Here is a 14,813-nt window from a genome sequence, read left to right as displayed (position 1 = left end):
TGTTAGTGTTTTTGTATTCAGGTTCTGATAGGCCTCTTTAGCAGGTCAGTTTAGATTTTGATCAGTCTCAAGCATTTATCAGGTGACACCCAACAATGCAGTTTGTGGTGACAGTGTGAGGCCTATGAAGGATCCTCCCAGAACTTCTCTGTTAGCCCCACACTGCTGCTTCCACTTCCCAGATGAAAAGCTTGAAAGGGGAAAGCTAGCGCTCACTCAGTAAGAAGTTAGAAACCCCTGTTCCTAAGAGGTGTAATGGGAGGTTGGTAGTAATGTAAGGCATCCTCATTCCCAGAACTGTTTTCTGTTTGTTTTTTAAAATGGGGTCTTGCTGTGTTACCTAGGCTAGCCTCTAACTCCTGCCTCAGTCTCCCAAGACATGTGCCACATGCACAGTGCCCTAAATTATTATTTTTTTAATTCAGATACATACTGATTTGGGGTGTTTACATAGGTGTCAGCATCTCAAAACTATACCTGGTTGGGGCTAGGAGTGTAGTTCAGTGGTAGATTGCTTGGCTAGCATGCAGGAAGCTCTGGATTCAGTCTCTGGTACTACATAAAAGAAATAAGAATAAATAAATGAAACCTGGTTAAGAGGTCAGAGGGGAAAACTTTATGATTAGTGATGAATGGGGAGAATTGAGCTTTAGCTGGATTTTAAGACTCTGAGCACTCAGTGCTGACACATACTACTTGAACTGCCCCAGCTGTCAACATAATACAGGAAAGGCTGTGCTTTGTTTCTCCTACGCCACTACAGTAGTTGCCTCCATGGCCTTTCCTATATTCTCTGGTCCTCCAATACTATTTATTTATTTATTTTTATGTGGCCATAACCCCTTCCCCAGCATTCATTCTTCATACAGCAGGTAAAATGAACCTCTCCATATGCATCTGATCAGACTTATTCTAGCTTTAGTGGTTTCCGACTGGTTTTGGTATAGAACAGAACACTTAACACTCCAGGGCCCATAATGGTTTGACTTCCACCTAATTCTCCAATTCTTTCACACTCCACCATCCATACTGACAGCCTTGCCACAGGCCTGGACTCACCATCTCCTTCCTGTCTGGAAGCACCTTTTGCTTCCAACTGCACATAGGTAGATAATCCCACTTAATTGATCAAATCTCAGCTCAGTGCCACTCTTTTAAAGAGTCTTCCAAGACTAGGTCAGGGCTGCTTGCAAGAACTTTCATTACACTGTACCCCTTGTAGCACTTTCTGCAACTGCAAATTGGTTTCTATATGTATCATCATTTGGTTAATGTTTTTTCTACAGCCTATAAGTCTATGAAATCAAGGATATACTGTTTTTGCTTATCATTTTATCAGTGCAAAGTACAGTGTCTGGCTTCTGAGACATGCTCAATAAATAGGAAAAACTGAATATATTAATGTAAGTCTTATTAGGGGAATGGACTCCAGTCAGTTTGAATAAGAGTGAGACGTTCAGGGGATAGGGATATGGTTCAGTGGTAGAGTGCTTGCTTCACATACATGAAACCCTGAGTTTGATCCTCAGCTCCATACACACACACACACACACACACACACACACAAAGAATGAGAAACTTGAGTATCCATTTCACCTTCCCCAAGGTTAGAGCTGGCTTCTAATGCCACAGGTCTGTTCCTTCTCTTTTTTTCAGTCTTATCCTAAAAAAAAAAAAAAAAAACTTACTTTTTAAAAAAATATTTATTTTTAGGTGTAGATGGACACAACACAATGCCTTCATTTTTATGTGGTGGTGAGGATCAAACCTGGGTCTGCCCATGCTAGGTGAGCACTCCACCACTGAGCCACAATCCCAGCCCAGGAAAAAAAAAAATCCACCTCTTTTTGGAGATATGAATTTTACAGCCCTATGGGGTATGTACAACAGAAGACTTATGAATTGATGCTAGAACAAGAAGATACATTACTGCTCTGGGGATTCCCTCACCCTAACCAGGCTGAGCCTGAGTGGATCCTTCAGTTTCCCATGACTGAAGTTGTCCTGTAGAAAGTCTATTTGTTTGTATTCTAAACTCATCCAAATAACTAAAATGACTGTTTTCAGCCAGGTGCAGTGGCACATGCCCATAATCCCAGCTGCTCAGGAGGCTGAGGCAGGAGGATCTCAAGTTCAAAGCCAGCCTCAGCTAAAGTGAGGTGCTACACAACTCAATGAGACCCTGTCACTAAATAAAATAAAATAAAAATAGGGCTGGGGATGTGGTTCAGTGGCTGAGTGCCCCCGAGTTCATCCCCCAATACCAAAGACTGTTTTCATCTGGAAATGTAACTCAGTGGTAGAGCACTTGCCTTGCATGCACAAGGCCCTGGGTTTTATCTCCAGTATGGGGCAGGAAGGGAGGGAGGATTAATTGCTTGTATCCATTGGCAGTCTCACAGCAAACTCTGTGGAATCCACCTGAGTTCACTGGGACAGGTAAGGGCACCCTCCATATCCCTCACTGGGTGCAGTCATCTTCATCTCTCTTGAGAAATGGAGACTAATACCCTTGGTTCCAACTTTTTTTTTTTTTTTTTTTTTTGGTAAGAGTCTTTTTATAAGAGAAAATTAACTGGTGAACTAGTACTATAAAATATTTAACCTCGTTATTTGAATGCAGTAATATCTGAAAAATGCAAATTTTTAGGAGGCGGCCCCCTTCCAGTTTTATAGCATGAGCCACTGAGTGGGGAGCTGAGAACTCCACAGGTTGACTGTCCTGAGAAGAGTGAGAAACAGCAGCCTGTTATAAGTTACCATCCAGTCAGTGCTTATCAGAGCTTACTGTACATCAAAACCACCCAGGGGACTGGATGTGGTGGTTTACACTATAGTCCCAGGTACTCAGAAGGCTGAAGGCAGCAAGGACTACAAGTTTGAGGCCAGCTTAAATAGCTCACCTAGATCCTGTCTCAAAAAAGTGAGGGGCGGAGAGTGTTCTAGGGAAGTAGTTCAGTGGTAGCGTGCTTGACCAGTGTGTGTTCAAGGCCCTGGGAGCTGGACACATTGACACATGCCTATAATCCCAGTGAGTTGGGTGGCTGAGGCAGAAGGATTGCAAGTTCAGCTAGCGTCAGCAATTTAGTAAGTCCCTAAGCAACAAAGTGAGACTCACTCTCAAAATTAAAAATAAAAAGGTCTAGGGATGTGTCTTAGTAGTAAAGTGCTCCTGAGTTCAATTCCCAGTACCATTGTACATATGTATGTAATGTGTGTGTATGTATATATACACACACATGGATATATATACATACACATTCATATATATTACAGCAGTGTCTAGTACTCAAATGTTTGTTATTAGAGCACTTGATGTCATCATCATTACAGGTTTTCATGTTTAACTAAAAGCAACATAAGTATTTATATTGTTACTATATATATTATATTGTTACTATGAAAGGAAGATTATTCCATTTTTGAAATTCATGTGTGTTTAGATATCATATTTTCCAGTCCCGTCATTTTATGGAAAAGGTAATCGACCTAGAGAGGTGTATAATTACCCAACATTATGCAGAATTGGATTCAGAGCTAGGATTAGAACTAGTAATTTGGTCACAGTACTTTATACCAAACAGAATGGCAGTTCATCTGAGCTGATTCTTCTTAACAGGGAGATATGGTCATTTTTATAACACTCTGTTTAGCTTTCTTATATTCATTGAAATTGAGCTTTCATATTTTGTAAATCATGTATAATACTAAAGTCTGATGATATCCTTTTTTTCTAGGTTGCCAGCATACTTTGTTGTCCCTACCCCTCTTCTTGAAGAGGATATGCAACGCTTTCAGGGTCACAACATACCAGTAAGTGTATCTGAAATCCTGAAGAGACATGGGTTGCTCATTGGCCCATCCTAGCAAAATGATCCTACTTAAAGCTCTTGGCTTTGGTACTCAGGAGTTTGTCCTCAGTCCAAGAGTGATCCAAAAATACCATAAGAACTCCCTAGAAGAGTCTCTTAAACATGAGGCTCTGTGAGATAGAGTTCTGAAGTTTTCATAAATACACTTGAGTTTTAGAAAAGACATTGAAAAGATTTAAGAGGATTACAGATTTGTCTGCTATTGAAAGCAAGCCTGGTTTAACACGTAAATCATTTTGAACCTGAGCTGACCACTCAGGGTAGTAAAATTTCAGATTCTTTTTGGTTGGCACAGTTAATCTTGGTATGGGCATGGTGGTGTCTTCTCCTAGAGACAACATTTCTTAGTTTTTACTAAATAGAATGGGATGGGAGCCATATTTAATGGGTCACTGATCAAAGAAGGCAAGACTCTGGCAGTCATCCCCATTTCTAATTGGTGGTTGGGAGTTGCCAAGCCTGTGGGGAATTTAGTAAGGAATGAGAATTTATAAATAAATGGTATGCTATGTACATGGCTGGTTCACCAAAAGGATCAATTCTGGGTGGAAAGCAAGGTGGCGAAGCAACATTACATGCTCAGAAGCCCATGGAAGCCAAGCAGGTACTGAGCAAGGCCCCTGCAGTGAACAGGGGCCCCTCTGCTTGGTGCAAGGGTACAGCTCTTCAGCACCATGTGGGAAAATGAGCTGAGTGTTGCCAGATTCTTGATTTTTTAGGGGTAGCCAGAAGATATAATTTCCATGTGCATTTTTCTGATCTCAAAATATATACAACTCATCCAAAAGCTTAAAAAACATGTGTTTGGGCTAAAGTTGAAACACATTCCACCAATCTGCAACCTTTGGGCAGTTTGGGCAGCAGTTCCCAAACTTTCTGGTCTCAGAATCTTTATACTCTTAGAAAGTATCAAAGTTTTCTCCAAGAGCTTTTGTTTATATGGGTTGTAACTGTTGGTACTTAACCATATAAAAATTTAGACTAATTTTTCTTTTTAATTTAAGTAACAGCAAGGCATGGTAGCGCATGCCTGTAATCCAAGCTACTTAGGAAGCTGAGGCATAAGGACCACAAGTTTGAGCCAGCCTGGAAAACTTAGACCATTTCAGAATAAAATAAAAAGGGTTGGGGATGTAGCTCAGTGGTAGAGTGCCCCTGGGTTCAATTTCTAGTACCACAAAAATAAAATAAAAAGGGGCTGGGGATATATAGGTCAGTGGCAGAGTGCTTATCTGACATTTATGAGTCTCTGGGTTCAATCCCCAGTACCTGTGGTTAAAAAAAGTTAAGTAACATTACATGTTAGCATAAATAACATGTTTCTATGAAAAATAACTATTCAAAACAGTAAATTTGAATAACATTATTTTACATTCTTGAAAATAGAAGACAGCTAGATTCTAATATCTGATTCTTTTTTTCAGTCTATTGTGGTAATTTGGGGGTTTGATTGAAGTACATGAAGAAAATTCAGATTCACAAAGCTATGTATTTGGAAAAGAAAGGAATATTTAATAGCCTTTTTAGAGAATACTTAACAGCCTAATTGAGAATATTATTCTCTGATGGTACACCAAAAAGTTGGCAAGTGAAAATTTCATAAAGGTTATTTGCAATAACTTATCTGAAAACATAATGAACTTTCCATTCTCTGTTAAATTAAAACCTTTGGTCTGTCTTACATTTTGAGTGGATCTTAAAACGTGCATGATTTTGTACTAGTGTATCCTGACCATTTGGAAAATATGGGTTCATAGGTTATAAAGAACTCCTATCTATTGACACATTTTATTATAAAATTTTTAAAAAATCTTATTCATTGTTACTGTGGTCTCTTCAGAAGAGTCTTTAAATGTTGGGAATCTGCCCAGCAAAAGTAGCAGGTACTAGTTTTCCAAAATTCTAATTGTTATCATTTACAGTAGATTATCAGTTTTTTCCCATGAAGTAATAAACTCACTTTATTCTTTCTTTCTTTTTTTTTTGGTACTGGGATTGAACTCAAGGGCACCTGACCACTGAACCACATCGCCAGCCCTATTTTGTGTTCTGTTTAGAGTCAGGGTCTCACTGAGTTGCTTAGCAGTCTTGCTTTTACTGAGGCTGGCTTTTAAACTTGAAATCCTCCTTTCTCAGCCTCCCAAGCCTCTGGAATTACAGGTGTGCACACCACACCCGGCCACTTTATTCATTTTTTAAAAATGAATATCTGCCAGATACCAAAGTCAGAACACCCATGATTTGTTTAAAAGAGGGTACAAGTTCAGTTCTCAACTCAGTTATAAAAGAGCTTTTTCTTGGGACAAATATTTTAACTTCAGTGCTTACTTCCCATTCTTGCACACAGAATATTTAAAATACATGTGGTGGTCAACAATAATAAAAATAATAATTGTTAATCCTTCATTAAGGACAATCTCAAAAGAATCAGATTTCTTTCCTGTTAATGGTATCGATGAAGAACACAGTGACAACCACTACAGTTGTGTGGCCCTTCCTTGATTGGTGCTAAGCCACCACTACATTTGTATCATTTCAGTAAGGTACATAATTTCATCAATTCCAAATACAAAACACATTGCTACCACTACATTTGCATCATTTGTGCAGATGTCAACACCATGGAAAAGACATTATATTGTTAGGATTATTATGAAAATGGTTGTGGCCTCTCAGACCACCTGAAAGGGTTTTGAGACCTCCCAGTTAGTTACTGAAAATCAGAGTCTTAGAGGAATGATCAGCCTCTCTCAGAGCAACCTAGAAAAGAAAGTGTTCTATTGGAAGAAACAAAGATGAATTGTCGCCAGGTGCAGTGGCACATTCCTGTAATCCCAGGGGCTGGGGAGGCTGAGGCAGGAGAATTGCAAATTCAAAGCCAGCCTCAGCTATATAGCAAGATTCTAAGCAACTTAATGAGACCCTGTCTCAAAATAGAAAATAAAAAGGGCTGGGGATGTGGCTTAGTTGTTAAGTACTCTTGGATTCAATGTTCCAAAAAAAAAAAAAAAAAAAAAAAAGATCCACATATGTAGATTTATATACACAGTGTTCTAGCCAAGCCTAAGGGTTGAGAAGTAGAATATGTTCTTGTAAGACCTAAGTAAGGAACACCAACTTTTTAATCATTAGTTCTACTTTAATTGTATATTCTGAAAATCATTAGTTGAGTTTGTATGAATAGACAGCAGAAAAATTATATACAAGATGGAATGTACACATCTATCCAGGGGAACACAGAGCTTTCAGTCAGTCTTCCCCACCTTCTCTCTCTCTCTCTGCCTCCCTCCCTTTTTCTCTCTCTCTTTCCCTCTTTCCCTCTCCCACTACCCATTGCAATGCTGAGGATGAAATCCAAGACTTTGTGCTTGCTATACCCCAGCTTGCCTTCCTACCTAACTACTTGCCTGCCTTCCACTGGGTATTGAACCCAGGGATGCTCTACCACTGAGCTCCCTCCTCAGCCTCTTGAGTCTCTGGGATTACGTGTGTAGGTTATCATTCCTGGCTTGCTGGCTCGCGCGCATGCGCGCGCGCGCTCGCGCTCTCTCTCTCTCTCTCTCTCTCTCTCTCTCTCTCTCTCTCTCTCTCTCTCTCTCTCTTTCAGACTTTCATTTGACTAGAATAGGAAGATCACCAGAAATGACCTCAGACAAATTAGAAAGCAATGTGTTTTATATTTGGAATTGATGAAATTATGTACCTTGACCTAGAAAACCCAAACCTTTCAAATGTTCCTTTAAAATTATCAGTATTGCAATCTGGGGCCACTTGCTCTTTGTTTTGTTTAAGGCGTAATTTCTCAATTTAGACACTACTGATATTTTAGGCCAGATAATTATTTGTTTCAGGGTTATCATTATAGAATAGTTAACGTCATTGCTGACAACCAAAGTATGTCCAGATATTGCCAAATGTCCCTTGTGGGGCAAACACAGGTTGAAAATTCTGCCTTAAGATGATCTATATTAGTTTTTTCTTGGTTAATTAGCATATGTCTCACCAGATAGAAAATATGACTGTTAGTAGCATGAGGATTCATAAGCATCCTCTTTGTCTTTCCTTCTCATTTCTATTAAGCCTGCCATCTATTTGTACTGTGTTCCTTTGTTCTTGGTTGTTATTGAGTAGATAACACAGTTAAGCTTATGTTAAAGCAAAGGAAGAGGTTTGCAAAAATATGAAACAATGCTACTTTGTTTTGTTTTGTTTTTTGGTGGACTGGTGTTGGAGATGGAACCTGGGGCCTCACCCATGCTAGGCAAGCACTTTACCATTGAACTACTCACCCCTATCACTTTTTTTTTTGAGATAGGATTATACTAATTTACCCAGGCGGGGTAACTTGTAGTCTTCCTGCCTCTCAGCCTTTTGAGTAGCAAAATCATAGGCATAAACTACTACACTCAACAAATGCCACTTCTCTTACTCTGTGTGTGTGTGTGTGTGTGTGTGTGTGTGTGTGTGTAATGTTATTTATACCAACATGCAATTGGTTTATTATTGTTTTAAAATGAATTAATATTTTAAAGTCTTTCAGTTTTAATTTCTAGTGTGTTAAATAGCTATAATCCACACAAATACAAAGTCTTTGGGTTCTAAATAATTTTTAAGAGTATTAAAGGAATAAGACCAAAAAGTTTGAAAGCCACTGATCTATAATGTTATATAACATTTCCTCCAGGATTTGGTAAGTAAACACGTACATCAATAGTAGCAGTTAAGCTGGGTGAGGTGGCACATATGTGAGGCAGGAGGATTACAAGTTCTAGGCTAGCCTCCACAATTTAGTGAGACCCTGTTTCAAAATAAAAAAATAAAAATGACTGTGGATGTAGCTCAGTGGTAAAGTGCCCCTGACCTCAATCCCCAGGACTATCACATCAACAAAAATAATAGCAGCAGTTATATGCAATAGGAGCATCAGAGAATAGCAAGAGTAAAGAGATGATTTGGGCCTAAACTCTGAAGGGCCTACAGTACCATTCATAGGGTTTGTTTTTTTAATTGTGTTAAGATACACATGGGATTGTGGCTCAGCAGTAGAGTGCTTGCCTCACACATGCAGGGCCCTGGGTTCGATCCTCAGCACCACATAAAAATAAATATTAAAAAAAAAAGATACATATTACCTAGTATATTCACAATGTTGTGTGATCGCGACATTGATCTAGTTCCAGAACATTTTCATATCTCCATGCTTTTTTGTTTTGGCTTTTCATCTATTCTGTTCCTTCCTACCTTCACATATATCTCTAAAGCCATGACCTGCATAATTTGTCAGTTCATTCAAATTCTTGCTACCATTTTAGAGACTTTGGCCTCCTTGACCCTCCTCTAGTCTCCAGCCCTGAGGTTTTTTTTTATCTTTTTTTAATTTTTGCTCTGAGGCAAAGAATGTTTCTATAGATTATTCAAACCAAATAGCAGACTGTGCTTAATGGGATTCATGAAAACTGTAGGCATCCTTGCCCCTGCTGGTCCTTGTCCTGCTCAGGCCCTGATGTGGTTCCTGTATCATACTTTCCTGAGTAAACACGTTTTCATTTCTTTTGTAAAATCATTGTTAATTCTTACACTCTCAGCTATAGCCTTTCCCCTACTATAGTGGGACCCGAGACTCCCACAGCTTCCTTATTCTGACCTCCTATTGTTTCTCTGTGCTCCTGCTTCCTTCGCACCAAATCTGAACCTCTGCCAGCAATATTGGTTGCCTTGTCTGGAGCCTGGTTCCATCATCAGCCTTCCCTTTTCCATTGTATTTCTAAAGCATGTTCTTCTCTCTCTCTCAAGACATCTTTAAGTCTCTTCTAAGAAAGCCCTTTCTTAACAGTGAAGCTACTACTTTGTTCTTTCCTATACTGCCAGTATATGTAAACAGTCTATACTTGTTTTTTTCTACTCCTTTTTTTCTTTTTCTTTCTTTCTTTTTTTTTTTTTGGTTGGGGTGTTAGTGATCAAATTCAGGGCTGCACACATGTTAAACACACTCTACTGTTGAGACACACACACACACTACTACTGAGAGAGAGACACACACACTACTACTGAGAGAGACACACACACTCTACTACTGAGAGAGACACACACACTCTACTACTGAGAGAGAGAGACACACACACAACACACACACATACACACACGCACGCCCACCAGCTGCTATTTCTTCTTACAAGGCGACTTCTCCCCCAACTTGGACACTACCCTCTCAGAAGACATTGAGCTTTGGACAGCCCCACCTCTCTATAACATTGTTGCAGTTTTTGACTAATTATGTCCTGCCTTTTTAAAATTCCAGTCCTGACTTTGGAAATACTGTACTATCTTGGTCCCCTTACTGCACTATTTTCTAACCTGGGATTATAGGTGTTACTCTAAAGTTCTTTGACTCTACAGAGAGACACCTTAAAATGCACCCCAAAAGAAAACAAGTAACAAGTAATTCTTCCTTTAGAAAATAAATGTGATCAATAAATTGATTCTTGCCTGTTGTTAAGTAATTAGTACTAAGAACTCTGTGGCTCTTTCCCAAGAGAAGCTGTACATATTATAATGATAGGAGAAGACTTTTTGCTAAATTCCTGAGAAGTCTCTCTCTGACCAGGAATTTCACTCCTTTCTACTTAATCTTTCAAATAAAGAATAGGTACCTCTTTGTAGCTCAGATAAGATAAGGTAATTCTGATTAGAGGTTATCACTACACATGTCCCAGCTAGAAAATGAAATGTGGTTGGATGACACCAAGGGCCTACTGGTTTTGCCCCAGGAAGGGAGGTAAACTTTAATTTCTTAGATCCCATCATCCAGTCATGACTAAGAGTACACTCCTTTATGTCTGAGTGAGTTGTACCAATTAGGGGTCATAACTCCTTGAGCATTAAGAATATCCCCACCTTTCACAGAGGCCCTAGATCTCTGTGGTGGTTTCTGCACATTGCTTAGCATGACATTAGAAAAGGGACTAAGAGAACAGCAAATGTCCCTTGAATTTGTCATAGTGTTCTAATACTTCCACTGCATGTGAGTCTTAAAGTATGGTTTAGCTCTCGGGAGTTATTGCTCTTTTTGGCAGTTCCTAAAGCTGTTCTGTGTTTCTGTGTCCTTGCTCTCCTGGTGGACTTGTCATCTTTTGTACTTTAGCTGGCCATCAGTTATCATGTCCAGCACTCCAGTCCTGCCTTCCTGTCTTATACTCATAGCCTTCATGTCAGTAGCCTCCTGAGTATCTCCATATGGATGTCCTAATGGCACTAGACATGCAACACACAGTGCCAATCCCATCATCTTCCCCAGAAACCCCAAACCAGTTCCTCTTTCTGACTTTCCAAGTATAGTACGAAGTGTTTTCTGGATTGTAATGCTGGTCTTTACCTCTTGGCCCAGGCTGTTGCTAGCATAACCAGTGAATGGTTTATGCGTGTGGGTAGAAGCCAAAATGGTGCCTACTCAGGCAGCCAATTACAAAAGTATTTCTCTCATTGGGTTAACTGTTGATCCAGGGCTGATGACTTCGTCAGCAGAGCAAGGACCAGATAGATGTTAGCCAGTCTTAAGCCCTTAGTCAGGCCTGTATGCAGGGCAGAGACTACAGCTGAACCTACTTATTCAACCTGCTCTTTCCTATCTCCCTTCTAGGCTCTACTGGCAGATTACTTTGCTCCAAGATTAGTTCTAATCTCCTTTTATGCCTGCAAAATAAGTAATTGAAATCTCTCATAGTATCCAGAAAAAAGGTGGAACCCCTTAGCCTATTATTTGTGGTCATTCATAGAATATCTTTATTCCTTGCCTCCCCTTTATTGTTCTTTGTCATCCCCTTGTCTGCCATGTTCTACCTTCTATCATATTTTGAGTGTATGGGCTCCAAAAGTAGAGCAATCCCTTAATCACCTTTCTGTCCTCTCACAACCTGGTGCAGTGCCTTCCGTGTGCGAGTCTTTTATTCACTGTCTTGATTAGCCAGCTCTCCGTTTTTCTCCTATGAACTTTCTCTGATGTTGGAAGACCCCTCAATTTGCCATCAAGGTAAAGCATCACCTTTAGTTATACTGCAGCTACTTTTTCCATGTCTTGGGGCAATCCTTTGTCTCCCTAAGCCTCAGTTCCTTGCTGTGCATGGGGATAATAATCATACCCATCACAAGGACTTACCATGAGAATTCAATGAATTAATTCATGTAAAATGGCTGACATGTAAGCTGCACTCTAGTGATGGCTTCTATCCTAATAATAATGTTGTCATCATCATTATCGAGGTCACCAGCACTTTAGTGTCAAGTCAAAAGATGTATGTTAGACCATAAGCAAGTCTGAATGTAACTACCTATTCCTGTTTTTTAGTTTCATTTTAATATTAAATCAGTTCTCTTCATTTAATAAATTCTCCCTGACTTAATAAAATTGAATATATCCAGCTATTTCATAAAGATAAATTTCCCTGGCTGAACTTGAATGCTAAGCTTACCTCTTCCCTGTTGGGTTGTGAATGTTCCATCTGGCAAATGTCTTCTGCCCCCTGCAGATATGGTGTTGGTCCTGCCACAATGGAAGTGCCCTTTTGAAAATGTCAGCACCGCCCAAAGAACAGGATGATGGTGTTTTGCAAATACAGAAGAGTGTCTTGGATGGGTCAGTACTTATTCTTCATCTGTTTTTGTTTTCTAAGAAGCAGGGACTAGTTCTTAGTAGTGTCCATTTCTGTGTATCTACAGGTAGCTTAGTGTTAGAAAAATACAACCTATAGGGGTCATTCTTAATTACTTTTCAAGGAGTCAATATAACATAATCACTAATTAGTATAACATAATCACTAATCAAAATTTCATGGGGGCTAGGGATGCCACTCAATGGTAGAGCATTTGCCTAGCATGCACAGGGCCCTGGGTTCAATGCCCAGCACTGCAATAAAAATGACAAAAAATAAAGAATGTCAACTATGCTATTTTTAGAGATGTACACTGAAGTATTTAGGGAGGAAGTGGCATAGTATCTATAATGTTTGGGTTTCGTTTTTGTGTCTGGTTTTTGTTGTTGTTGTTGTTTGTAAACCCAGGCCTTATACATGCTAGGTAAGTGCTCTATCACTGAACCACCACCCTCACTCATTGTCTATAATGTTAATACCTGTCAAATCTAGGTCATGATATATGTCACTATGGTTCTTTTTCTACTTTTCTACATGATTGGAATTTTTCAAAATAAATTTGAAAATCTGAAGTGGAGGGGCTGAGGTGTGGCTCAGTGGCAGAGTGCTCGCCTAGCGTGTGTAAGGCCCTGGGTTCGATCCTTAGCACCACCATAATTAATAAATAAATAAATAAATAAATAAATAAATAATCAAGCAAATGGATAAATAAATAAATAAAGGTATTTAAAAGAAAAGAAAAGAAAATCCAAAGTGGAGGGCTAGGGCTAGGGCTCTGCGGTAGCGCACTTGCCTGGCATGTGTGAGGCAATGGGTTCAATTCCCAGCACCGCATATAAGTAAATAAATAAAGGTCTATCAACAACTAAAAAAATATTTTTAAAAAAATCTAAAGTGGATAAATTTAAAAAAAAAAAAGTGGACTTTGGAGTTAAATTGCCTTGGTCCAAATCATGGCCCCATCTATTTAGAAACTTGATAACCTTGGGCTGGGCAGTTCTACTTTGGGTTCTCCATTCCCACTGTTAACTGGGGAGAGCAGTCCTGCAGCAGTTGCCTCAGAGGTAAGGGTAGGGAGGGGGATACCTGCAGACCTTTTGGAACATATCGGGGCACATAGTAATTGCTTAGGAAATATAATATCTTTTAATTCATGTAGCTCTTCTAATTTCATGTTACTTTTTCATACCTAGAATTTACAAGATCATCCATAGGCCACCCTATGAAATTGTTAAAAATGAAGATCTATCAAGCAACTTCATATCCTTGCAGGAAATCCAGACGGCATACTCTAAATTTAAACAGCTATTTCTGATAGGTGAGAAGAGTGTTGAGCAAAACTTTCTGTCAAATGGGGAAAGACATGCCACATGGATCAGCTGCAAGTTGGTACCTTTCCCCTGGGTCCCTTTTGGTGATACACAGATGCTCCTAGCCTCGAAGGTCACTATCATGTAGTGGAAGAGTCAATAGCCAAGGGGCCAGCTGCCACTGCCATGCTGCATGCAGAACATCTCTCTTCAGGCTTTTCTTCCATGGCCCCCCTGTTGTGGCAGTGATCACACAGGCATTCTTCTCCTCTTTTCTTTCCCAGCATACCAGGTTGCTCAGTGGTGAGCATTTTGGCTTCTCTACTTAAAATTCTGGACTATGCATTACCTATTAATCACTGATATGCATAAATATTTATAAAGTGAATGATCTTTTTTCCTTAGGGAACTTTTTTCCCAAAGGGGAAATATTTTTAATATTTCTTTCCTGATTAGGCATGTTCAGTTTCTTAGGATGAAAATTAATTTCAATACAATTAATCAGAAATGTACACCCTTGGCAATTTCCCTACTCTCATAGTCTGCTAGTAACAATTAGAACTAGTCTCATTTCTCTCCATTCTTGAATGAGTCTTTACTCTCTGAGGTGTGCTTGCTTAAAGGTAACTTTTCCTAACTTGGACTTTTTAACCTGACAAATGGTTAACTATTTTAGGATTTACTCAGCTGTCATTTATTGAATTCCCATTGTATATACTAACTTCACTAGGCATTTACCCAAGGCGAATGTAACACAAAAGCTCATACTCTTACAGGGGAAACAGAAGTATATGCCTCTAACTAAAACATGTTGTGATACATGTTATAAAACAGATTGTAAGAAGTAGAGATCTGGAGGCAAGGTCCTATTTGATCCAGGACTGAGATTCTACAGTTTTATTTTAATTACCCAGGATTTCCAGAATATCTTCTCTTTACTGATTTGAGTTTGCAACTTTTAAATGTATTAAATTTATTTTAAATGT

The 14,813-nt window shown here is 39.3% G+C and overlaps 1 protein-coding gene across 5 annotated transcripts in view; it reads left to right on the top strand.

Annotated features, from left to right (window-relative positions):
* The window catches only part of MTMR12 (myotubularin related protein 12), a 78,885-nt gene that overhangs the window by 47,303 nt on the left and 16,769 nt on the right, over nt 1-14,813 (top strand). For all 5 annotated transcript variants that reach the window (XM_081283728.1, XM_081283725.1, XM_081283726.1 and 2 more), the window contains 3 exons: nt 3,738-3,813; nt 12,395-12,501; nt 13,711-13,835. In XM_081283728.1, the coding sequence (XP_081139854.1) occupies nt 3,738-3,813; nt 12,395-12,501; nt 13,711-13,835 (308 nt within the window). The remainder of the gene's footprint in view (nt 1-3,737; nt 3,814-12,394; nt 12,502-13,710; nt 13,836-14,813) is intronic.

Source organism: Spermophilus citellus (genome assembly GCF_964194105.1).
Source record: "Spermophilus citellus genome assembly, chromosome: 1".
NCBI classification, from domain to species: Eukaryota; Metazoa; Chordata; class Mammalia; order Rodentia; family Sciuridae; genus Spermophilus; species Spermophilus citellus.
This window is presented reverse-complemented; position numbering and strand designations above follow the sequence as displayed.